Source organism: Budorcas taxicolor, chromosome 2 (genome assembly GCF_023091745.1).
Source record: "Budorcas taxicolor isolate Tak-1 chromosome 2, Takin1.1, whole genome shotgun sequence".
NCBI lineage: Eukaryota > Metazoa > Chordata > Mammalia > Artiodactyla > Bovidae > Budorcas > Budorcas taxicolor.
Genome location: NC_068911.1, coordinates 10,306,198 through 10,331,336, shown reverse-complemented (window position 1 = coordinate 10,331,336; position 25,139 = coordinate 10,306,198). Strand labels below are relative to the sequence as shown.

At 56.8% G+C, this 25,139-nt stretch overlaps 1 protein-coding gene across 1 annotated transcript in view; it reads left to right on the top strand.

Annotated features, from left to right (window-relative positions):
* The window catches only part of CASTOR2 (cytosolic arginine sensor for mTORC1 subunit 2), a 49,198-nt gene extending 32,503 nt beyond the window's left edge, over positions 1–16,695 (top strand). Inside the window, exons 2-9 of the mRNA XM_052654782.1 lie at positions 4,754–4,824; positions 9,073–9,266; positions 10,190–10,322; positions 10,828–10,951; positions 11,683–11,793; positions 12,254–12,336; positions 14,765–14,859; positions 14,939–16,695. Coding sequence (XP_052510742.1) covers positions 4,754–4,824; positions 9,073–9,266; positions 10,190–10,322; positions 10,828–10,951; positions 11,683–11,793; positions 12,254–12,336; positions 14,765–14,859; positions 14,939–15,004 — 877 coding nt within the window. The 3' untranslated portion in view covers positions 15,005–16,695. The remainder of the gene's footprint in view (positions 1–4,753; positions 4,825–9,072; positions 9,267–10,189; positions 10,323–10,827; positions 10,952–11,682; positions 11,794–12,253; positions 12,337–14,764; positions 14,860–14,938) is intronic.
* Positions 16,696–25,139: the final 8,444 nt, after the last annotated feature.

Below are 25,139 nucleotides of genomic sequence, written 5' to 3'. Positions count from 1 at the left end.
CACAGGTCGTGCACTGCCCAACCCTGAGGGTGCTCTCCACACGGACTGTGCGATGAATGAGCCCTGCCCCCAGAGGTGTGATATTGCCACCTGCCCAGCTGCCTGGGCAACAGATCTGTCTTGGGTTCTGATCAGAGCTGGATGGGATTTTTACCTGCCCTTGAAAAGCTTTTCCCAGACAGATATGATGGTCCTGGGATCGTCTCTCCACGCCATGTCACCAGGCCCTTTGAGATCCACCTTGCTATGGAGCTGGCAGGGTTCCACGGGGCCTGTGCCCTTCTTGCCCAAGCTGGAGCTACAGGAAACCTAGTCCGCCTTGAACATGTCCTTCACTGGACACGTACAGAGGAATGAGGCAGCCCAGGGTTCACCACCCCCTGGCACCGGACTGGGACTGGAACTCGGACCTCTTGACTCCAGGACCTTGGTCCTTTTCCCGCTCTCCCAGGCGGCTCTCTCTAACCCTGTTATTTCATCCTGTTCCTTAGCACCATGAGGGCATCTAGAGGGCAAATGCGTCCCCTCCTCGGATTTCCTAACAGCACTCAGCAGCAGCCTGGGTAATTGCTGGGTCTTGTTCCTCTCTCCGGCTCCTTAGACAAAGCGCAGAGACGCCACAAACACCGAGGCCCGGCATCTGGGGAATGGGCTTAGCCACAGCTCGTTAGAGAGCGTGGAGCTGGGACTGGAGACTCGAGCGTCTCCCAGAGGCGGGGTGAGTCAAAGCAGTGGCGCACAAGGACAGGCAGGGGTTGCTCTGATCGGGGCTTCTCTGGCTTTGGGGGCAGGTGTGTGGCCACAGTTTACTCTTTTGCTCATCAGACTTTGAGTATCGACACTCTGTCCAGCCCATGTCAGGTACAAGATATATGTACAGAGAACCCATCGTCCTTCCCTTTGAGAGCTTATATCGTCCACTGGGGGAAACAAGTGTTACCTGGACGAGACTGTGGAAGGCATTCAGGACCATCATGTGCAGTTGTACAGGTTGTGCACTGCCCAACTCTTACAGGCATCCTTCACACACACTCTGAGATGAATGAACTGTCCCCTAAAGGTGTGATGCACCACCAAGCCTAGCTGTCCACAATGGCTTTAACATCCAGGGAGGACCCCTCCTATGATGGGAAGTGAGACAGAGGAGGTGGCCGGTGCCAGTTAGAAAAGATTTCACCCCAAAGAAGGTGCTTAAACTGAGTCTTGAAGGATGAGCAGCGCGTGTCCAGCCAAAGAACAGGGAAGGGGGTGCCGGGCAGTGGAAAGAATATTTGTCAGCCTTTGGATGCATGAGATGAGACAGGCAAGAGTTCTGGAGAGGCTTCTAGGCACGCATTCATGTGGAGGAGAGTGATGGAGAAAGGCAAAAACAGATCTCAGAGCGACTGAAGGGGGTAGAGATGGGGTGAGCTCAGAGACGTGTAGGACATGGGAGGGCAGGAATATGAAACTAGGTCTTTCTGAGTTTGATCAGAGAAGTAGCTGCAGGTCCCTCTGGCCAACTCGCCCTCCCAGAGGCCTGCCCATGCCAAGGTGCACATTCCAAGATGGATGTCTACCAGCTGGCCCTCAGCCGCGGGTCCCATCAACAGCATAGTCATACCCCCATTTATACAGAGGCCAGTGTTGCCTTCTGCCGGTGTTTACGCCCTCGGGGTCATTTATACGGTCTATTTCTGGAGCATCCCTCACCGCCAAGAGGGCACCAAGAGCAAGCACCACATCTCTCTGCCTTCCCAGGGCTCTCGGATGGCTGAGTTGCCCACCCCCCGGACCCAGGGAGTACGTGCTTGTGGCATTCTGGTGATGGCTGGGGAGAGGGGGTCCCCAGGAAGGAACTAGGCCAGACCAGCGATTGCCACTCACTAAGGTGCTAATGTGCTGCTGTCCCCCAGCAATTACAGATTTTGCTTGTCCAGGCAATAGTTGCAAATTGGATGTGGGACAGGCAGGGGCAAGAGATGTAATTTGAAAACCAAAGACCTGGAGGGAAATTGAACAGTGTGTGCTGCTGGGTGAGCTGAATGTCAAGGAGGGGGAAGGGTGCCACTCATTTATGACTCTGGCACCAGCACTTCTCTTAACTCCGGGTTCATGGCGGTATAATCTAGATACACGGTAAAAGTCACCCTTCTTAGGGTATAGTTCTTTCCGTTTTGAAAAACGTGTACAATCTCGTCGCCACCACAACGGTCACGAATCCAAACACCAGACTTCCTTTGTGGTCCAATGATTAAGAATCCACCAGGGGTCATGAGTTCGATCCCTGGTCCAGGAAGATTTCACATGCCTCAGAGCAACTCAGTCCACAAGCCACAGCTACTGAATTGAAGCCTGTGTGCCTAGACCCCACGCTCCACAGCAAGAGGAGCCACGGTGATGAGAAACCGCGCGGCGCAGCTAGAGAGTAGCCCCTGCTTGCCGCAACTAGAGAAAGCCTTTGCCCAGCAAAGAAGACCCAGCACAGCCATAAATAATTTTTTAAAAAAGAAACCAAACACCTCCTTCACCCCAGAAAGTTCCTGGTGACTCAGACATCAACCCCAACCCAGCCCCAGGCAACCAGGGATCTGTTCTGTTCTCCATCCTTACAGTTTTGCCTCTTCCAGAATGTCACACAGAAGTAAGTCAGAGAAGCAGAAACATTGTATGACATCCCTTATACGTGGGATCTAAAGGACATGATACAAAACAGGAGGAGACTCACAGACTTCGAAAACAAATTTATGGTTGCTGGGAGTGGGGGGAGTGGTGGGATAGTTAGGGACTTGGGGAGGGTATACACTGCTATAGTTAAAATGAATAGCCTACAAGGTCCTCCTGTAGAGCAGGGAACTCTGCTCGATGTTATGTGGCAGCCTGGGTGGGAGGTGAGTTTGGGGGAGGATGGATGCGTGTATATGTATGGCTGAGTCCCCCTGCTGTCCACCTGAAACTATCGAAACATTGTTAATCGGCTATACTCCAATACAAGATCAAAAGTTTCATTTAAAGAGAAAGGCAAGTCAGAATCTCACATGAATGGAAGCACAGAGTACGCTCGCCTATGGAGCGTGGCTTTACTGCAGCCCAGCGCTCTTGAGCTGCGTCCGCATTACTGCAGGAGTCGCTCGCTCACTGCTCGTCGTTGCTGACTCGTATTCGCTGGCGTGGACGTGCCACAGTTTACCCAGCTCTCTGGCTGCAAGGAGGATGTTTGGAATGCTTGCAGTTCAGGGTGGTTACAGATAAAGACTGTAAACATTTTGCATACAGGTGTTTGTGTGGCCATGTTTTCATTTCTCTGAGTCCATACCCAGGAGTGGGATTGCCTGTGGTCATGTATGTTTCACTGTGTAAGAAACTGACAAACCATTTTCCCTAACAGCTGTACCACTTTGCATTCCTACCAGTTCCGGGGGATCTCATGCCTTGTGAAAACTTTAAAGAGAAAAGGGGAGGGAGGTCGGAGGGGGCATTCAGGATGGGGGGACACATGTGCCCCGTGGCTGCTTCATGTCGGTGTATGGCAAAAGCCACCACAGTATTGTAATTATCCTCCAGTTAAATTAATTTTTTAAAACATAAAGGGAAAGAGGGCGCTGCGGGGGTTCTGGTGACAAGGCTTCAGTGTTGGAGGGCGGCTGCCAGGAGAGGGGAAACCAGGAGGAGAGAGGTTTGTGTAACCTTCTGGCCACCCCATCCCATGACACTTCAGGATTCCTTTCCCATTTTAATCTTCTTAGAAGTGCCGTTCGGACCCTTGCCAGGGTTACTCGTTGGACCTCTTTGTGTCACGACTTCCCATGATGGATGAGTTTTACACGTTGGGCGCAGAGCCCGAGCTGAGCCTCACTCTTGAGATCAGTGACACCGGAAAAATAAATGACCGCGGGCAGTTTCCCACACACCACTGCCTGAGCGTGCCGTCTCCCTGTCGCTGCGCCTGGGGTGTTCTGGGGGCCACTAGCTGGATGGGGAGCAGGGAGAGAGGTAGTGAGAGGAGGTAACCCTCCCCCTCACCCAGTGACAGCCTCAAAGCCCAGCCCAAGGGCAGCCTGGACACGGAACCCAGCCTGTCTGCCAGGTGCCCAGAGTGCGCTCAGGGCTGAGACCAGCAGGGACGAGATACAGAAGGACAGGGTGATTGCCGGACCCTCCCTGGCCTTGGAAATTGATGGTCCCACTTGGGGTAGGGGATGAGTAACTTACATCCCAGGCTAAGCAGTGTTACCAGAGGCGGTTCAGGGATCCATGCCCCAAAATGGCACACACGGCCACACCCTTCTCTAGTACAAGGAAGAAGGGTCCCCTAAAGGCGGGGCTTTTGGTGGGGTAATATGACTTAGGCCCTGAATGACAGTGGGGGCTCTTGACTTGGTGAGGAGAGGGGCCGGGACCATGGGCAGGGGACACAGCACAGCGACAGAGGCCTAGAGGTCAGAATGTAGGGGTTTGGGTAGGCCAGGAAAGACAGTTCATCTGCATGGTTCCCGCCAGAGCTGCCCTGGGGCCTAGAGGCGATCCTGGAGGCTGGCCAGCTCGGGGGTCCCCACAGACTGGGTGTGGCAGAGGAAACGATCATCATCTCTAGGCCTCTCTGAGACCCCCTGAGGCAGAGCTGGGGCACTGGTGGGAGAAAGAATCAGTACCCCCCAACCCTGCTCCAGCAGCCTGGGTCAGAGCGCTGGGTACACCGGGTCACGGGTGGGCGGCTGCCGCAGGGTCTGCTGGGACTTAACAATATCCTGTGTCTGTCTGTCCGTCCACCCAGGTGCAAGTTCTTCAGTCTGACCGAGACCCCGGAGGATTACACCATCATTGTCGATGAGGAGGGCTTCCTTGGTATGAGCTTCTCCCCGGGGGCTTGGCTGGACCGTGGCCTGTGGTCCGTGCTGGCTGCTCGCCCACCTGTTTCTGCCCCCGCCTGCTGGTGGGTTGCAGAATCGGCAGAGCTTCCTTCTCTCCCCTCCGTGTTCTGATCCCTCAGGAAAGGACCCCCAGTGGAGAGGGGCCGGTGCTTACCCCACCCGGAACTAAGGCCACCAGGGAGGCAGGGGGCTTGTTCTCTGGGGGCTCCTCCCACAAGGGAGGTGCTTTCAAACATCCTCAGTCCTTGTTCCCATGGGAACAAGCCGTGGTCACCATCCTTCTGTGATTTTCCGTTATCTTTCTTTCCTGGTGACTCGGACGGTAAAGGATGCACCTGCAATGCAGGAGACCTGGATTTGATCCCTGGGCCAGGAAGATCTCCTGGAAAAGGGAATGGCTACCCACTCCAGTATTTTTGCCTGGACATTTCCACGGACAGAGGAGCCTGGCAGGCTACAGCCCATGGGAGTGGCCAAGAGTCGGACACGGCTGAGCGAATAACAGCTTTTCTTCCGTCTTTTATACAATGCCTCAGGGTATCACCAAAGTTCCTACCCTATCTTTCTTCCATCTTTTAAACTGAGATATAATTTGCGTACCATAGAGTTCATCTTTTTTTTTTCTTTGGCCTCACCATGCAGCCTGTGGGATCTTAGTTCCCCAACGAGGGATAGAACGTGTGCCACCTGCCCTGGGGACGTGGAGTCTTAACCACTGGCCCACCAGGGAAGTCCCACGGAAAACCTGCTTTTTAAACAGATTGTGGTCTTCTGTCATAGATGAACTGTGGGTTCATCTGCTGGGCTCCAGCATGGACTTTTAGGTGGTTCCTGGGTCTTTGCTTTAAATCCGTTTGAGTTGAACGCTCAGACCCATGACTGTTCCTTTGTCCCACAAGTAACTCCTTTACAGTGAAATCGAATGTTAAACTCTTGATATTGATACATTTTCCCCAACTCCTGTTGAAACAGAGAGACTCTGGCGCTTGGTGAGCCCTCAGACACCAGGCCCTTAGCTAAGCATCCGATGGGGATTATCTCACAGAATCCTCCAGGCGTCTTCTGGAGCCCATCCTAATTTCAGCAGCCCACGTTTGAAAGCTTAAGAAATTGAGACATGGTGGTTTTGTCCAGAGTCACGCAGCCAGGATGAAACCCTGCCCACCTGACCCCAGGCCTCTTGACCCTGATGCTGCGGGGTGGAAAAGGCCTGGCCTGCCTGTGCGGAGGGCATGGCCACGTAGTGCAGGGACCCGCACACCCCGCTGTCAGGAGCGGGGGGCTCCCAGCGACAGAGCTGCCCACCTGGGGTCTGGGAGGTGGCAGGTGCCTCAGCAATCCACCAGGGACCGTCCTCAGCTCTGAGAGGCTGTTTTTAGGGCCTTGGGTGATGGGTAGTGACAGAAATAATAACCCCTTTCAGTCTTGAGATGGTCCACCTTTCCTCTAGGGAAGGGCAGGCCTGAGGCTGGGGCAGCCAAAGCTCCACCTGCCAGGCAAAGGCCTTACAGGGCCAGTGGGACCACGCTGTCAGAACTGGGGCCCTGGAACGTCAGCTGCCTGAACCCCGCCCTGCTTGACAGTCCTGAAGCTCAGCCCTGCGAGAGGGGTTTTCTCAACACCCCGCCACAGGCTGGTGGCAAGGCGAGACTGGAAGGCGTGCCACGAGGCCAGAATGAGGTCCCCCCGTCTTTACACCATGATCCCCTGCCCATCAGCCTCCCTCTCTGGGCCTCAGTTTCGTAGTCTGTGAAATGGGAGAGGGGCTGACTCCTGAGCCGGGTCTCTAAGCAAATGGACAGCATTCTGCCCTGAGGATTCAGAGAGGCAGGCTATGTAAAGGGATGGCACTGGCTCCCCTGGGGCCCTTTGCCCCGTCCTGGGAAGTCGAGTGTAGGAGCACATGAAATGATGTCAGAGGGTACCCTGCACCCCGGGTCTGGTAGTGAGATGGAGCCTGACCACAGAGACCAAGCTGGGGGGACTGGGCAGGGAACAGCGAAGGTAGAGGAGTGGGAAGAGGGGCCTGGGCCGAGTAGAGAGAGGTGGGGACAGCCGCCCTCTCCCTCCCCAGCCCTTCACTTGGAGCCTCCGTGTGCCCCCTGCGCTGAGAATGGCAGAAAACAAAGGCCACTGAGGCCGCTACCCTGGGGGAGCCGACAGGCTAATGGGGCCAACTGTAGACTGCAACCAGCTGCTCACCCCATACGACTGTGGGGACTTAAATGGACCAGAATTAAAGCGTTCGGTTGTCTTTTTTTTCTGTGGCACTAACCACATCTCACGTGCCCCGTAGCCATGTGAGGTGAGTGGCCTTGGACAGCATAGGTGTAGACTGTCTCCCTGAACCCAGAACTTCCTCTGGGGCAGCGCTGGTTCCCAGGTCACGAGGACTTCAGCGGTTGCTCCAGAGGACTTGGGAGCCGCCGGGCGGCTCTGAGTCCCGAGGAGCTTGGAAGAGGCAGACAGAGGGCAGGTTCATGACAGTCAACGTGGTCGTGATGCATGAGCTGACCCTTACAGGAAGGACCCCTCCAGAGTTTTCCCAAGAAGGCTTTTGGGATTCAGTCGTCGTGAAAAGGGACTTTTTAAAACTTTCCCTGTTAAATCTGTTTATTAATATCTTGTTTATTAATATGTTTATAAAATGGCTTTAGCTGACGGGACCGTCGGGGCACCCCAGCCCTCAGTGGCTCCTAGGGCTGTCTTTGCTCAAGATGGCATCGTTAGGGGGATTCCCTGGTGGCCTGGTGGTTAGGATTTGGTGTTTTCACTGCAGAGACCCAGGTTCAGGCCCTGGTCAAGGGACCATGCTACTATGTCACGTGGCAAGGCCAAAAATACCAAAAGAAAAAAATAGATGGCCGGGTGGGGTCTCACAATGCTGTCCCTGGGAAGTCCCCTCTGGCCAGTTCCAGGCCCCGCAGACTTCAGAATTGGGCTGGGACTCTTGGCTCTGGCGGGGCCGTGATTCCTCTGGCGGTCCTGGAGCTAAGTCTCTCTTCCGACACTCCAGGTAACAGGTGGAAGCCCGAAATCAGAACCTTTTTTTTTAAAGCCTTTCCTCCCGCTCCACCTCCCAAGCCCCTTCCCTTCTCTGGGAGGCAGCCTGCCTCTCCAGCCAGCCTGGCAGAGGACTGGCCCTTCTCAGGCAGCAGGGCCAATGGGCTCCCTAGGCTGTGGTTGCCATGACGACCAGAGCTGGGCAGGTAGGAGCCTGGGTAAGGCCTCCAGAGCCGTCCTGCACAGCCTCCCTCGGGCGTCGTCATGATCCTGAGAGCCCCCTTAACTCCCCAGGCTCCAGGCCCCTCTTCTTAGCCCCTGCGCCAATTGGGGACCTGCCCCTTCTTCCCATGCAATGCCCACACAGAGCGTGAGAGTCTGTGTATAAGGCAGACCTGGGTTTGAACTCTGGTTCTGTTATTTCCCCAAGTGATCTCTGTTAAGTCACCAGTCCCTCAGAGCTCTGGTTTGTCACATGAATAGGGTGAAATAACAGTCTTGGTCCAGGGTCGGTTTGAACAGACAGCTGCAATGCACAGAGAGTTCCGTGGCTGCCTGTCCATGCAGCTGCACACATGTCCCATGCATAGCCTCCCCGGGTGCTCTCTCTGCAGGACGGGCTGGGTAGGATGGTCTTCACAAGCTAGTCAAGGAGACTCTGGGATCACTGGCCCCCTGACCATACCCCGCCGTGTGGGGCCCCCCCGGCAGGATCCCTAGGCTCTCAGGAGGGACTTGGGTGATGGGTCTGATAGAAGCAGGGAGAGAAATCTTAGGCCCTCCATCCTGTCTTCTCCTGGCCTCCCTCCCCTTCACCCCCAGCACCGCACCCCCCCCCCCCGGGAGGTTCCTGGGAACCCAGTTTGAAAACCATAGGACCCATTCCACCTGGATAAGATGATAGCAGGACCTGGCACCTGGAAGGGTCATGAGAACCAGAAACCACAGAATCGCTGCCGAGTCCTCATCACTTCACAGCTGGGGACTGAGGCCCAGCACAGATGAACCTCTTGTCCCCAGGGCCCCCGCCCTACTGAGCTGCCCAACACGTCCAGACTCCTCTGAAGGTCTTCCCTGCTCGGTCCTCCCAGGAGGGACAGAGGCCAGTCTCCCGTCCTCCTCTGACAGATGAGGGCGCTGGGGTCCAGAGGGCGGACTGGCCAAGGTCACACAGCTGGGGCCTGTCAGTCACAGGCCGGCCCTCTGTGTCCCCCTCCAGAACTGCCCTCTTCGGAACACCTGAGCGTGGCCGACGCCACCTGGCTGGCCCTCAATGTGGTGTCTGGCGGCGGCAGCTTCTCCAGCTCCCAGCCCATCGGCGTGACCAAGATCGCCAAGTCGGTCATCGCCCCGCTGGCCGATCAGAACATCTCGGTGTTCATGCTGTCCACCTACCAAACGGACTTCATCCTGGTAAGCCGTGACGCAGGCACCCCCACCAACGTGATCTGCAAAGTCTGTGCCCCCGCCCCCATTTCATGGTCTGCTCAGAGACAGGTCAAGGGGACCTTGGGGTCATCAGTCCAGGGTCAGCATGGCCCAGGCTAGGCTCTAGCTCCATGCACTCCCTGCCCGTTGAGTGGACCCTGTTTGGTTTGAACTGGATGCCAGATGCGTGGGTGGGACGCCCTCACAGCTAGACTTCTGGCTCCCCAGTCCCATAGCACTTCCTCCAGGGGGGCAGGCGTTTCTGGTCAGAGTTGTTGAGTTGCTAAATCATGTGTGACTCTTTGCAACCCCAGGCTTCCTTGTCCTTCATTATCTCCCGGAGTTTGCTCAAACTCATGTCCATTGAGTCGGTGATGCCATCCAACCATCTCATCCTCTGCTGCCCCCCTACTCCTCCTGCCCTCAACCTTGCCCAGCATCAGGGTGAGGTGGCCCAAAGTATTGGAGCTTCAGCTTCAGCATCAGGCCTTCCCATGAATATTCACGGTTGATTTCCTGTAGGATGGACTGGTTTGATCTCGCTGTCCAGTCGCAGAGCTGACAGCAATTCCTGGCCACCGTGTTATTTGTGCTCTTCTCCTGTGGGGGCGTGGTCGTGGGGGCGTGGTCGGCGGGGCAGGTTCGGCACCACATTCTAAAGGGAGTGGGGCATGGACCCACACGTCCCTGCCCTCGGTGGAGCATCTTCTCCCCTCTGGGCCTCCCTCTGTCCCTGGAGAGTCACAGGTCCCTGGTCCCACGTGCCCCTGTCCCAACCAGGACAGCAGGAGGCCAGGAGGGGGACACTGGTTCTGGGCACAGAATTTGAGAGTGAAGGGCCTGGTGCCCCCAGCCCCACTCCATCCGGGGATCATGGTACACTCACTTCATTGACTCCTTGTCCCCAGGTGCGTGAGCGGGACCTGCCCTTCGTTACCCACACCTTGTCATCAGAGTTCACCATCCTGCGGGTCGTCAATGGCGAGACAGTGGCGGCTGAGAACCTCGGCATCACCAACGGCTTCGTGAAGCCCAAGATGGGTGGGTTGAGGGAGGGGAGGATTGTGCAGAGAAACTTCGGGAAATGGCCAGGTCCTGCCCCAGGGCACCCCCATTCTCAGAGCCTCGGCTGAAGGCCAGGCATCACATGGTTCAACAGTCCTCAGACTCAGGATCTCCAGAGGGCGGTGGATGTGGACACAGCCAGAAATGGCCAGGGGCCACTGCTGACCCAGCCCAGGGTATCAGTGTGGGCCTCCCAGAGGCAGTGACTCTCAGGCTGAAAAACTTACACAGCACAAGTAGGGGCTAATAAGGTAGGTGGTGAAGTTCGGGAAGGGCTTTCCAGGCAGATGGCATGGCATGTGCAAAGGCCCAGGGGTCTAGGGGGGTGAGCCCGGAGAATTAGGAGAGCTGCAGCAGGTGCTGGGAGCTGCAGAAGTGACTGGGGCCGGGCCTCCCCAGAGCAGCTGCTGGCTGACCGTCGCCCCCCCAGGCCCCTTGCCACCTCCTGGCCTCAGCATCCCCCGTATTTGTGCTCCCACAGTCCAGAGGCCCGTCATCCACCCACTGTCCAGCCCGAGCAACAGATTCTGTGTCACCAGCCTGGACCCCGACACGCTGCCCACCGTTGCCACACTCCTCATGGACGTCATGTTTTACTCCAACGGGTAGGGAGGGCCCCCTCGGGGGTGAGGGGCTGCAGGGTGGGCCCAGGAGACACGAATCTGCCTACAAGCCCCAGTCTGAGGGGAGGCACAGGCCTGCCCTGGGAGCTAGCCTGAGAAGAGAGACATGACTCTACCCCAAATCCCCTTTCTTAAAGGGGAGAATTGATTCATTGCAAACCTCAAAACTTGTTGAAACCCCAGGCCCACATGTAGATGTTATGAACACCCCAGCATCCCCTGAGCTCCTGGGCAAGCCCAGTCATTTGAAGAGCCAGGAACTCAGGTTTTTTTCATTTGCTGGATGACAGCTTTGCATTTTTCCTCAGGGCAGATTTTAAGTTTCGGCCAACACCAAGTGGGGTGGGATCAGGGGCCAGCAAGCTGGCAGTGACCACAGACTGTGCCCTGAGATGCTGGCCAACACAGGGACAGAGAAACCCTGTCCAGGAAGGGGCAAGTACAGCCCATGCAGAGGGCCAGCTGGGTCTTCAACACTGTGAAGTGTGGTGCTCACCCCCGTGAATGCCGTGGAATCACCTGCATCTCACAGGTGTGGAGACCAGTGAGGGGGCAGTGGCTCAGGGTCCCCCAGCAAGCCAGGGTCAGAGCCAGGATTTGGTCAGTGCCTTTCCGGACACCCCGTAGCTAACAGGCAGGGCAGGTGGGCCGGGTGAGGGTCAGGGTGAAGTGGGTCCCCCGCTACACCCCTCACCGCCTCCCCCGGCCCCCAGAGTGAAGGACCCCCTGGCGCCCGGCGATGACTGCGATCACATCCGCTTCTTCTCCTTCTCCCTCATCGAGGGCTACATCTCCCTGGTGATGGACGTGCAGACCCAGCAGAGGTGAGCCAGGCCCTGTGTGGAGGCTGATGATGGGCCCATCACCCACTTGGTCCTAGCCAGTCCCCGCCCCAGCCCTTCATTAGAGGTGAGCGGCCCCAGCTTACAGATGACAGGCCACTCAGAGACGAAGGCCCCGAGTCACGCAGTGCTGTCCGGTGCTGTTCATCCCCTCACCCCATCCCCCGATCTGGAGCTGAGGAGGGGTACCCTGACCAGCCTGAGCAAAGGGCGCAGTTGCTCCCAAAGCCCAGCCCCAGCTTTGCCTACCTGCCCCCGGCCGCCCACCCACTCCTGGAGGAGGGAAGGTGCAGAGCCTGTGGACTGAGGGCTTGGAGGGTCCTTGGGGCCCCTGAGTTCCAGCCCAGCATCAATACCCCAGCGACAGGGAGTGTTCCAGGGAGAGCTGGCGGAGGGAGCACTCTCAGCGTCTGGGGGTTGACGTCTCTCGCTCCCTTTTAAGGTTTCCTAGTAATTTGTTGTTTACGAGCGCATCTGGGGAGCTCTGGAAGATGGTGCGGATTGGAGGACAGCCCCTGGGATTTGGTGAGCCCCTGGGGTTCGACACTGTTTTATGTGTAGTAGTGGGCATCTGTTCATCCCATACTCATTCTCATTTATCCCCCCACTGACCCCCTTTCCCCTTTGGTAACCATGTTTGTCTGCTGTGTCTGTGAGCCTATTTCTGTTTTGTAAGTGAGTTCAGTTTCCTTGGCGGGGGGGGGACTGGGCTAGGTCTTTGTTGCTGCGCATGGGCTTCCTCTAGCCGCGTCGAGCAGGGGGTGCTCTCCAGTTGCGGTGCTCAGGCCTCTCACTGTGGTGGTTCCTCTTATTGCAGAGCACGGGCTCGAGGCTCAGTAGTGGTGGCGCACAGGCTTTCTTGCCCGTTGGCATGTGTAACCTTCCCAGAGCAGGGATCGAACCCGTGTCCCCCGCACTGGCGGGTGGATTCTTAACCGCTGCACCACCAGGGAAGTCTGCGGATTCGTTCATTTGTATCATATTTTAGATTTAACGTATAAGCGGTATCATATGATACTTGTCTTTCCTGATTTTCTTCTTAGTATGATAATCTCTAGATCCACCCATGTTGCTGCTGCACATGGCATTATTTCATTTTTTTTTTTAAGACCGAGTAGAATTCCGTTGTATATTCCGATGTATTCTGTAGTATCCCGATGTACCACACCTTCTTTATCCGTTGAGCTGTCAGTGGACATTTCAGTCGTTTCTATGTCCTGGCTGCTGTGAATACAGGGACGCGTGTTTCTTTTCCAATTAGAGTTTTGTCCACATATATGTCCCAGAGTGGGATTGCTGGATCACATGATAATTCTACTTTCAGTTTTCTGCAGAACCTCCATATCTGTTTTCCATAGTGACTGCATCAACTTGCATTCTCACCATCAATTATAGGAAGGTTCCCTTTTTCCCCCACCTTCCCCGGCATTTGTTATTTGTAGACTTTTAAATGATGTCCATTCTGACTGGGGTGAGAGGCCTCATCGTCATTTTATATACATTTCTCTAATAATTAGCCATGCGTATCAGCTCCTCTCTTTATTCCCACATTTGGTTTAGAGTTTACCAAAGCACACCCAGTATAATAACATTACAGAAAAAAGACAGGATGAAGGGAGAATTCAGGTGGGATAGTGAGTGAAACTCGAAGCATCTGTCACAGTATTCTGCTATGAGTGGCCTCGTGGGCAGGCACCAGGGGTCCTGGCATTTAGCATATAAGAAGCAGCAATGGGACCTACCTTCCTGGAATGTGGAGGGTTTTGACGCCAGGCTAATAGCTATAAACAGCCGTGCATGGCTTCCCTAGTGGCTCAGTAGTATAGAATCCACCTGCCAGTGTAGCAGACACAGGTTCAATCCCTGATCCGGGAGGATCCCGCATGCTGCAGAGCAACTAAGCCCAGGCGCCACAACCATTGCGCCTGCCCTCTAGAGCGCGGGAGTGTCAGCCCCTGAAGCCTACGCACCCTAGAGCCCGTGCTCTGCAGCAGGAGAAGCCGTGGCAGTGAGAAGCCCACAGCGGGAGAGTAGCCCCCGCTTGCTGCACGTAGAGCAGAGCCCGCGCAGCCATGAAGACCCAGCACGGCCAAAAATACTTAAAAATAGCCCTGCAAGAAAAACAAGTTTTTGAGAGTCAGAAAGATTCTAGATTGGCAGATGTCATATGTTTCTGATCGTGGTTTGCAGGAAATGTGTTTTCCATCACAGCCCAGCACACACATACCCTAACAACTCTACGCTTTCGCGCAACTGCACCCACGGAAGTGCTGTCCGAGCCCTTTGCCCTTCCCTTTCCCGTTGTCTTTTGTCGTTGTTAGTTTTATTTACTTGTTTTTGGCTGCACTGGGCCTGTGTTGCTGCCCGAGAGCTTTCTCTAGTTGCAGCGAGTAGGGGCTACTCCGTAGTCGCAGCGTACAGGCTTCGCATTGCAGTGGCTTCCCTCGTCGCAGAGCACAGGCTCAAGGCCTTCACTCGTTACAGTGCGAGGGCTTCGTTGCCCCGCAGCATGTGGAGTCTTCCCAGATCAGGGATCGAACCTGGGTCCCCTGCATTGGCAGGCGGATTCTTAACCACCAGACCACCAGGGAAGTCCCCTGTTTCACCTTATAAAGCGCTAGTCACCAGCCTTCTAAATTCATGTCCCAAACAGGTCAGCAGCTACTGTTTGAAAGGCACCATTCTAGACCCTCATCTCCCTCCCGCCTTATTTTATAGAAATAAAAATGAAGGTGTTTGTAGTTTAAGAATCTTAGGACACAGCCAGTCTCCACCACGTAGCAGGACAGACAGTCATCAGGAGTGCAGGCCTGAGGCCTGCGCAACCACCAGAGGGGCCCGGGGGGCCAGGCAGAAAAGCAGGAGCTCGAGAGGCCTGTCGGGGAACGGCCGAGGCTGCGCTGGGCGACGTGGCAGGGGGAGGGCTGAGCGTGGTCCCCGCCTCTGCCCCCAGATGAGTGCGGCATCGTGGCCCAGATCTCCGAGCCCTTGGCCGCCGCAGACATCCCCGCCTACTACATCAGCACCTTCAAGTTCGACCACGCACTGGTGAGTGTCGGACACCCACCCCAGGGCAGGGGAGGCCCGGTCCGGTGGCTCCCAGATGTTTACTGCCCACCCCTCTCAGGTACCGGAAGAAAACATCAACGGCGTCATCAGCGCCCTGAAAGTCAGCCAAGCAGAGAAGCACTAGAAGGGCCTCGTCCGCTCCTCCCATCCACCCCTCCCAGGCCTGGGCCCAGCCCCACCCTGAAGACTCTTCTTGCAGTATTTCTCAACAGACTGGAAAACAGGCCCCGGGGCCCCCAGAGGCGGGGTCTCTAGGAGACGCCCCCAATGGCTGACCCCGCCAGGCCTGGGACCCAAGCCAAGGCCTCCCCATGCCCTCCTCCTGCCTTCCTGGAGCCCCCAGACCCTCCAGAGAGCAACCCCCCTCCTCCTCCCCCACCCTCACCCCAGAAAATGATGTCCAGGGCCGAGGGAGCTTGTCCACGGACCCACCTTCTCGTCCAGCCTCACCCATGGCCGAGGGCGAACGCTGAGGGAAGCTGGTGCCTCCTCCAGGACACTGGGATACCGATTGTCACGTCATCTTGGGGGGCTGGCTGAGCAGGGCCGAGTTCATGGAGCCGGGGAAGGCCCTCGTGAGGGCGGGGGCTCTGGACCCCGTGGTCGCTGGCCTCTGGTCCCATTGGCTCTGGGCTGGTCCCTGCAGAGTGGAGGCCAGTGGGCGGCCCTCTAGTCCTGTGCTGGTGAGGCTCTGAGGGAACACAGGTGGGGCCCTGAGCTGGGCGGGGGACCCTGGCCACCTAGAACCTTCCTTGGCTGCCAACCACAGGGCCTGTACCCCGACTCCCAGCAAGACTGCCAAGGGGGCCCTGTCCAGACCCTCCCCACCACAAGCGCTCACCCTGGGGGGCGGGGGGGTGGTTCCCTGGAGACCCGCCAGCTTGGGGCAACAGCTCCTGTCCCCTCTGCTTTCCCCGGACCCTCCTGGGGCCGGCAGAGCCTCGGTTTTCCCCAAGTGGGGGCGTCCCCAGCATTCTGAGCTGGGGTTTTCTTAGGTCACCCCACCCCCCAGCAATCAACGAGACCAGCAGAGGGCTCCCCCATCGTCCTGCCCTCATCTCCCTGCCCCACTTGTGGGGGAACGTGGAAGGCCCCTGCCCGCAACTTGCCTGCCCGCCCGCCCACCCCTCTGTCCAGGGACCGTGGCGTTCATGAGTACTTGACCTGGGAGGCAGCTTATCTGAGCCTTAATAGAGAAAACCGTTCCTTGTTGTAGTCTCCTATTTAATGTATTTGTTACCCAGGCTGCGGTTGGCAATAGTTTCAGGGGACAGGGCCTGCTGATGCTGTCGGGACCCAAAGTGTGACATCACTTGGTGTGACATCCTGTGGCTTCAGGGACAAGCCTGAGAACTGGAGCTGCCGCCAGGGGCCTTGGCTTTCCCTTCAGAGCAGGAAGCTGGGAGCAGAGGTCAGTTACGATCCAGGGGTCCCCAGGGGCACCCCACACACAGCTGCCAAGGCAGAGTGGTTCTGAGCCTCAGAGAAGGTTTCGACGGGCTGCAGGGAGACGGACAGCCGGGTGGCAGACCAGCCCCCGCCCCAGAGAGCAGGGCGACCCCCTGCCGCCCCCAGCTGGCGGAGTTGTCCGTGCGTCCCTGAGAAGCTGGCAGGAGAAGGGCCATTCTCTTGACCGGGTGAAGCCCCGCTCTGCCCCTTCTCCAGGCCACGTGGGACCCTCTGAGCCCTGGAAACCCACCCGGTGTTGGAGGTGTGTCTCTGAATCCTTACAGATGTTCAGAGCCGAAGCACTGATTCGGAACCTTTTTTTTTTTTTTGGAAGTCATTTTGCACAAAACTCCAAAACAACCAAAACATGTCAGTTATTTGCTGGTTCCAAAACCAGGGTGACCGCGTGGGCAGGGCAGCCCCTCACGTCCCGAGCACCCTCTCTGTGCCTGGAAGGCCTTGATTTTTCTGTGGCGTGCCCTCCAGACCCCTTCCTGTCGGCCCCTCCCCATGTCGCTCCCCCACCTCTCCTCCCCGCCAAGCAAGTGTGTCGGCCCCGTGACCCCAAGAAACGTGTGATTTCCCCCCAGACCCCCTAGGACGTATATTGTACACACATATAAATACCTGTGTTTTATGTTGATATAGATATATACTGTAAATAGCATATATACTTGAGCAATATATATGTTAATATATACCGTGTGAGCGTGCACACGCGTGTGTGCTGTATGTGTGGGCGTGAGGGCCTCCGCCCCGCTGTGTCTGCCGTGCACACAGGCACGTTTTGAGCCGCCGTGTATTTTTAATTCAAGTATATCGGCAATACGATGATCAGAGAAGCCGGCTGGCTACCTCGGCCCTGACTTGACAGAAGAATTAGACCAGCAACCCAGAGCAGAGCCCCAGGCTGGGGGCTGAGGGTCCCTGCCCCCTCCTCCCCGAGTCTCCTTTGAAAGCTGGGGTTCAGCCCCTTCCTTTAGTTCTGTTTCCAAGGCCCCTGGACACCCTTGTTTTATTCTGGAGACAGGGCCATAAGGGGGAAGAGCGCTCGGAAAGGAACAGCCCCTTCGCCACTGCTCGGCCCAGGTCTGCTTCCCCGCCAAACACCTCCTGATTCCCTTCACCTGCAAGGTTAGAAGCCACAGTCCTCAGGTCTCCTAGGGACTGGCCCTGGGTAACTGAGAAAGAGATGGAAGCCCAGGATGTTGTTTCCTTGAGGGGCTGGTGCAAGGACTCAGCTCTCCGGGTTACACTGGTGTGTGTCCAACCCACGGGCCGGGAGCTGACACCCTGGGAGCCCCGCCCTGTTCCCCACCCCTCCCCATCCTCTTGCCATGTGGGGAGGCCGGAGCGTCCTCGGTGTCCATGTGCCCGTGAGCCAGCGGCTTGATGTGCAGCATCCTGCGGGAAGAGAAAGTGATACCCCACTGGCTGGCTGCTCCCAGGGGTCTCCAGACCCACAGGGAGGCGGCCCGAAGGGGCCCTGTTGAGCTGAGACGCTCTTGGCTCTGGCTTACTGAGCGTGGAGCCTTGGAGCTGCCACCAGGGTCCCAGGTGTGTCTCAAGTGTGCGCTGTTTTCTGATAAGAAAAGCTCAAGCCATCTCACCACCCCCCTCACTCCTCGCCTGCGTCATCCATGAACATAGGGTGAGAGGTTAAGGTAGGGAGAGTGAGGAAGATGGGGAGTCGAGCCCCTGCTTTGCCCCCACCCCCATTATGAAAATCTGCCTCTTCGTTTCAACGCTCACCTTGGGCTCCCCTGGCTCCTAAGAAACCCCTTTCTGCCTCAGCCCCAGTCAGTCCTGGCCCAGCAGAGACTCAGCAGTGCCCACTTGACACCCCCTGTCTCCACGAGGGTCTCCAAAGCCCCCTAGGAAGTGGTGCCCTCCCCACTGCCCTCCGCCCAGAGCACCCACCCAAGCAGGAGAGGCTCACAGCCCTCCCTTCCCCAGGATTCAGGGGTCCCAGCGCCCCCCACGCACCAGCATTCTCCTCCTCCCGTCAGCTCTGGCCTCAGGCCCCCGGTGGGAAGGGAGGGACCGGGTACTGTGACCTCCCCATTCGGGCAGTGCAGCCTTGGCGACAAGTGGTGTGTCCAGAAGATGCACGGTCAGTTGGGGTTTGTCCCCTCGGAGGTGACAGAGGAGGAGGCCTCAGAGCTCGGGACGGGAGGCTCCAGAGAGACAGGAAGGGCCAGCCCCCAAGCCCAAGCCAAGGGCACCATCTGCCTGATGGTTGAAGATGAACCTGCCCACCCGTCACCAGCGCCTTCCAGCCACAGTTCCCAGCCACCCTGGGCCACCTGTCTGAGTCCCTGGATCTGGATGTGGGCACAACTAGGGCCCGTCCCAGCTCCAGCTAAGAGTGGGGACCTCCCAGGGGGTGGCTGACGAAGGTGTGTTGCCACTTTGCTGAGTGAAGATGGTGGGAGTGGAGAACGGAAGCGCCCGCAGGGTGTCTGCCCAGCCAGGGCTGGGGCGCGGTCAGCCTCCCACTGTCACGGCCACCATGAAGCAGAGTCGGTTGTTGACTTGGCAAACAGAGCGTCGGGGAGGACGATGGGGTCGCCCAACAGTGGAAAGACAGGGGCTTTGGCTTTTCAGGTTTCCTGGATACCGTGCTGAGGCAAAGGCGAGGCCTGGAGCGGGCAGTAGCCCTCTATTCAGAGAGGCTGCCTAGGAGGGGAGCGGCCAAGATGGCAGATGGTGGCCAGCCCAGCAGAGGGCAGGCTTGGGAAGAGTGGCCGGGACTTGTGAGGGGAGTTGAGCCCTCGTATAGCTAGATACCTTTCCTTACACTCCGGTTTCTTGTCTTTTTTCAAATTAGAGGCAGCAAAAGGACTCTTCCATAGACCAAGGGAGAAAGCTGTGGGGTGGGCTATGGCCTTCAGCTTTGAAACCCAAACCCTCCAAGAAAGCCTGTTTTCTTGGGAGGGGAGGATGGGAGCTGTGGGCTGAGGCAGTCCTTGGAGCTGAAGGCCCCAGAGTGGCCTGGAATGGAGGTAGAAGCCTGTGGCCTGGCCTGTGGCTTCCATGGGCACCCTGGTTGGTGAGGGGGCTTGTGGCTCTTGCTTCTCGGTCAGGCAGGCTATGAGAGTGGGAAGTGTTGGGAATCAGAGCAGAGTTCTGGGCACATGTGTGTGTAAAAGTGCATGTGAGTGTGAACGTGTGCTGTGTCAACACTGGTGCATATGGGGGCACACACCTGCAGAGCCCAAATTCGAGCAAAAGGACTGACTCGTTCAGTAAGGCCTCAGTATATTCTTACCGTGGGCCACATGCAGAATTGAAGGCGTGGGGATGGCAGGCCTCAAACTCCCCCTTAACTTTGTTAAAACCGCTCTGGAGAGGGGCCGGGCTTCCCTGGTGGCCCAGACGGCAGTGTGCCTGCAGCACGGGAGACCCAGGTTTGATCCCTGGGTCGGGAAGGTTCCCTGGAGGAGGAAATGGTAACCCACTCCAGTATTCTTGCCTGGAGAACTCCATGGACAGAGAAGCCTGGCGGGCTACAGTCCATGGGGTGGCAGTCGGATATGACTGAACTAACAACACTGGGGAGAGGTCAGAGGTGTCCCCATGGGGCCTTGCTCCGCCCTGCAGAGGCCCAGTGGTCCGTGCAGCCAGCCCCAAGGGCTAGACCTGCCCAGCAGACTCCTCAGAAGCAGCCAGCCCTGAAGACATTTTACAAGGAGAGGTTCTGGGGGCCAGTGTCCCCTTGCCTACTGGGACTCATCCACAGAAAGCGTCCCAACAAGTTGAAGGCCAGAGTGGGGGGTGAGGAGCTTGTGGAAAACAGGCCAAATGCAGGTCCCAGGGCAGAGGCCAAGCCTAGTGCATCTTCCTGTCCACTGCTTCAGCTTATCTGTTCAGAAAATGGTCCGGGGAGAGCTGGGCAGCACTGGCTCCAAAACTGGGGATGGAGTGGAGGGGCTAACGGCAAACAAAACCCCAAGCCCTCCTCTTGCTCTTTGCCAAAATCATTTCCGTTATCCCAAGATGGGGGTGAGTGGATGTTGGCTGCACGGCGGGGTTCAGGGAGGCCGCTGCCCTGCCCAGGGCCTTGCCTTGGGGGTCTGGCACGCCCCGGGTCACCAGCAGTACCAGTGGCACTTACACATATCTGTCCCATGTTCTGGGCGCGGGGAGAATGGAGCAGCCCTGCCCAGGGCCCTCATGCTTTCTTTCTTTCTTGAAACACAAAACCCTCGAGATTCATGTACTGTATGACGGAGAGAAAAAAAGTACCTAATGTTCCCCCAAAAAAGACAGTATATTTTGTACTTTGTAAAGTGTTCATTAAAATGGAAGAAAAAACAAATTATGTTGGCTGACGGCTGTCTGATTTCATGTTGATCCAGGGCCAAGTCTCCTCCCTCCCTTCCCTTCTCTGTACCATGGTTGGGGGAACACCAGGCTGGAGCTGCAAGGAGGCAGAACAAGAATATGAGAGGAAATCGCCCTGAGAGCAAGAAGCGTTGTCTTAATGCTGTGTAACAAGTTGCCCCCAAAGCGTAAGGCTTTAAAACGGTCCATCTGTGTGTCTTGGTTTCTGTGGTTTGGAATTGGGGAGCAGTTTGGGCTCAGAGTCTCAGGAGGCTGCAGGCATCTGAGAGCCTCTACTGGGACCAGAGGGTCCGTTTCTAAGGTGCTCCCTCCACATGGCTGGCGAGATGGGCCTGGCCGCTGGCCTGGCCCCACGTGAGTCTCCGCTGCTTGAATGTCCTGACATTAAGTGCTTGGTTTTCCCCAGAGTAAGGGATTCAAGGACCAAGGCAGAACCTAAAAAAAAAAAACTGCTTTTCTTCTAGCCTCAGAATTCATGTACTATCCTCTCCACCATGTTTGTCAGCATTGCAGCTCAGCTCTGACTGAACCCTGGAGACCACACAGGGGTGTGAAAACCAAGAGGTCAGGGTAACCTTGGGGCCACCTTGGGAACTGGCTGCTACATTCACCATTCCCTCCCTGCAGCCCGAATCTCTGGCAGAGGTGGGCCTGGGGGCGGGGGCCCCTGGGGAGGGATCAGGGGCGGGGGCCCTGCTGTGGACGCCACACCCCCAGGAAAGGTCTCTTGGTGCTGGAAGCCCAGGAGCTGATGCCTCAAGACAAGACCCCCTGAGCTCAGAAGGCTCAGCGTCCCTCCCACAAGCACCCTGGAGTTGGGCTCCTGCTCCCTCAGCAGGTGGACACAGGCTGCCCCGGCAAGAAAGGCTTGAGGGACTTCCCTGGGGGTCCAGTGGTTAAGAGTGCACTGTTAATGCAGCGGGCATTCCCTGATCAGGGAAGTAAGATCCCACATGTTGTGCGACATGGCTGAAAAAGGAAGCAGCCTGAGACCAGCAGGTCTGGGCCTCGCACCCCCTCACTCTGCTCCTCGCTGGTGTTCTCCATGGAGGGCAGGTGTGAGCAGGGCAGGGCTTTGCCTGCATTAGACCCCACCCTCCCCTCACCCCTGCCTTGCAGGAAAAGTAGCCCTAACAATGGAAGGGGGTGAAAATGGGAGCTGAAGCGCTCGTTCACCACCCTCAGTTCAAGGAGGTGCTTGGACCCTCAGCCCTTCTGGCTGCTGCAAAGGCTTTTCTTCCTGGGGTTTGCAAGGACTCAGCACCCTCCTCAACCCTTCACACTTCGAACAGGGACCACAGCATCGGTGGGAACTCCATTGCCAACAGTGGCAAACGCCTCCTTTTCCCACTGCTCATTCAGCTTTAGTGTCTGTAGGGCAGTGCCAAACCTAGGGTTGGGGGCTGGGGGGCTGGAGACCCAGATGACTCTGCCACAGCCCCTTGCACCTGAGTTGCTCCAGGTTTAAAGAGGTGGAAATGGGCTATTTCGGGGAAGTGCAGTGCCAGGCTCGACCACAAGGGGATGCTGCCATGCTCTGGGGCCATGACCACGGTCAGGCGGGAGGAACAAGAACCCAGGACGTTAGGTTGAGCTTAGTTAAGCCGGGGGACCCAACCAAGGGACGGCAAAGGCGCAGAGAGCCTAGCGGAGAAGCAGGGTGGAGGAGGGCGGAAATGGACGGGGCTGGAAGGAAATGAGGCTGAAATACAAGGTGGGTTGTCAGGCCAGCTGGAGGCTTCATGCTCCACTACAGACCACGGGGAGCCGGGGAGCCCACGGAAGACTTCGTGCAGGAGACCAAACTCAGCATCTGAATGGTGAGTCTGGGTTACTGAACATGGCTGATAGGAAGAGGAAAGGTGGCAGCCCAGGTCCCGGCCTCGTACCTCAGGAGAGATGACCCTGGCTGACTCGAGAGCCTTCCCAGTGCAGTCAGGAATGGCGGGCACCGCAGATGTGGAGGGACTGGCTGGGGCCCCTCCCCGCAGCTAGGCACATAATTCCACGTGGGAGCAGCTTTGGCTGCTTCTTGGCAGGGATCTCACCGCAGCGTATCAGACTCTCCTGGAGGGTGGGAGGAGTTCCCTGTACCAGGACTCCCCCCCTCCCTGCCCCCCACCCCACCCCCCAAAGAGTCTGATTCAGCTCTTCGTGGCTTCAGTGTAATTTTTAAAGCCCCCATCTCACTCTTAGGGGCGTCCTTGATGGCTCAGTGGGTAAAGAATCCACCTGCAGTGGAGATGCGGGTCCGATCCCTGGGTCAGGAAGCTCCCCTGGAGGAGGAACTGGCAATCCATTCAGTATTCTTGCCTAGAAATTGCCAGGGACAGAGGAGCCTGGCAGGCTACAGTCCGGAGAGCTGCAAAGAGTTGGACATGCCTGAGCCCCAGAACAGAACCCGCTCTTAAAAATACAGGGCCACAGAAGGGAAAGGGCACCCTGTGTGGCCACTCTGCCTCCCTTTGGTTTTTTGGGTTTTGATTAATTTTTATTTATTTGACTGCTCCAGGTCTTAGTTGTGGCGTATGGGATCTAGTTCCCTGACCAGGGATCAAACCTGGGCCCCTGCGTTGCCAGTGCAGAGCCTTAGCCACTGGACCGCGAGGGAAGTCCCCACCTCCCCTTGGTTTAATCATGTGTAACCCTGCTGGTGGGGAAGCAGGGAGCTCATGATGGTGAAAAGCTCTCCAGAAGGAGCATGTGGAATGAGATCGTGGTGATGGTCGCACAAAAGACTAAGACTAAAACCACTGAATTATACACTTGAAAATGGTTTTAAGAGTATACGACTCACATTTCAATTTTTTTAAAAAAACTGAATGTCCTAGAGAAGCCAGATGTGGATGCACGGCAGGAAGGATGGCCAAGAAAATGGGAGTTATTCCGACAGCCCCTTGATAGCTGTCAAAACATAAAAGAAGGACCCAGGCATCTCAGAAGGGACCGTCCACTGCGAGAGCCAGTGGTGCAGTCCCTATGCCTTCTCAGGGGTCTGCACTGGCCCCAGCTACTAACCCCAACGTCCGTGAATGGACGCAATCCGAGTGTGAGAAGAGAGGTCACATCAGGGGCAGCCCGGGGTCGCCTCACTCAGGGTGTCAGCCATGCATTTGCTCATGAGAGGTGTGTCCAGAGCCTGACCCTTCGCAGGAACAAAACGAGAAACCGCAGCGACCAAGCCAGGGGCAGAGAAGGCCTCTCTGTGTTAAATGCTGCGGGGCTGGGGAGTGGGGTTGGGAATGAGAGGACAAAACTGAAAAGAGGTAGGAACACAGAGGACAGTCGTGGGAAGGGCCTGGCACGTGCACCCCAGCCAGGACCCCGTCACCCACAAACGCAACAGCCATGCTACCTGGCCAGGGGGAACAGACCTGGCCAGCGTTGCCTAGAGTTTTAAGGCAAATCTAAGGATGTCCCTTAATGCACGCTGGGTACTGTGTCCCACAGCTTCCCTGGTGGCTCCGAATGGTAAAGATTCTGCCCATGATGTAAGAGACCCAGGTTCCATCCCTGGGTCAGGAAGATCCCCTGAAGGAAACAGTAACCCACTCCGGTATCCTTGCCTGGAAAACCCCACGGACAGAACCTGGCAGGCTACAGTCCACGGGTCGCAAAGCATCAGACACAACTGAGCAACTAACACGCACCGTGTCCAAGGAGGAAGCAGTGGCCAGATCTGATCATGGCTGCCACTTGTGGGGAGGCTAAAAACCACCCCCACCTTCAACGGAGACCCCCTCCATCACCACCATCCCCTACAGTCCCTGAGCATCCCTGCGGGGTCCCCAGCCTGCCCTTCGGGGGCATCAGGCTCTGCAAATCAGCACGAACTTCAAGGCGTGTATCCCCAGAGGAAGGGTTACTGTGCACCACTGGGTGACGTGGTCCTTGGCCCAAGAGGAGCTCTGGGAAGGAAACTGACAGACGGTTTTCAATTTGTTTCAAGTTTATGGAAGAGCTTTGCTCTAAGAAACACAAGAACTGGTCAGCCCACAGAGAAGTGGAGATGGCCCGTGCCTAGGTGAGGAGGGCTCCCAGGACCACACCCCACCCCAGACACCATCTGGCTGGTTCCCACTGCCTCAGGCCACAGCGAGGACGTCAATAGTGACCATTCCACTTTCAATGTCACCCTCCCAGCACCGCCCGCCCCCCTTCTGCTTTTTCTTCACAGCCCACACAACCATCTAACACACTTTGCACTTGGCTTGTTGCTTGTTTTGCCTCTTCGAAGTGTAAGCATCATGAGACCTGCTGCGGGGGCTTTCTGTCCCCGTGTGACTCTTATGTGATCAACAATACTTGGCACGTACAGGACACAACAGTAAACATTTGTTGAGTGAACAGGTAAAAGGAGGGGGATGTATGTACACCTTGAGTGAGACCCCGGATTGTGACGTGATAACTGGTTATTTTTATACCGCATCGTTCTCTCCCAGTTGCAATGCGGGGGCAGGCTC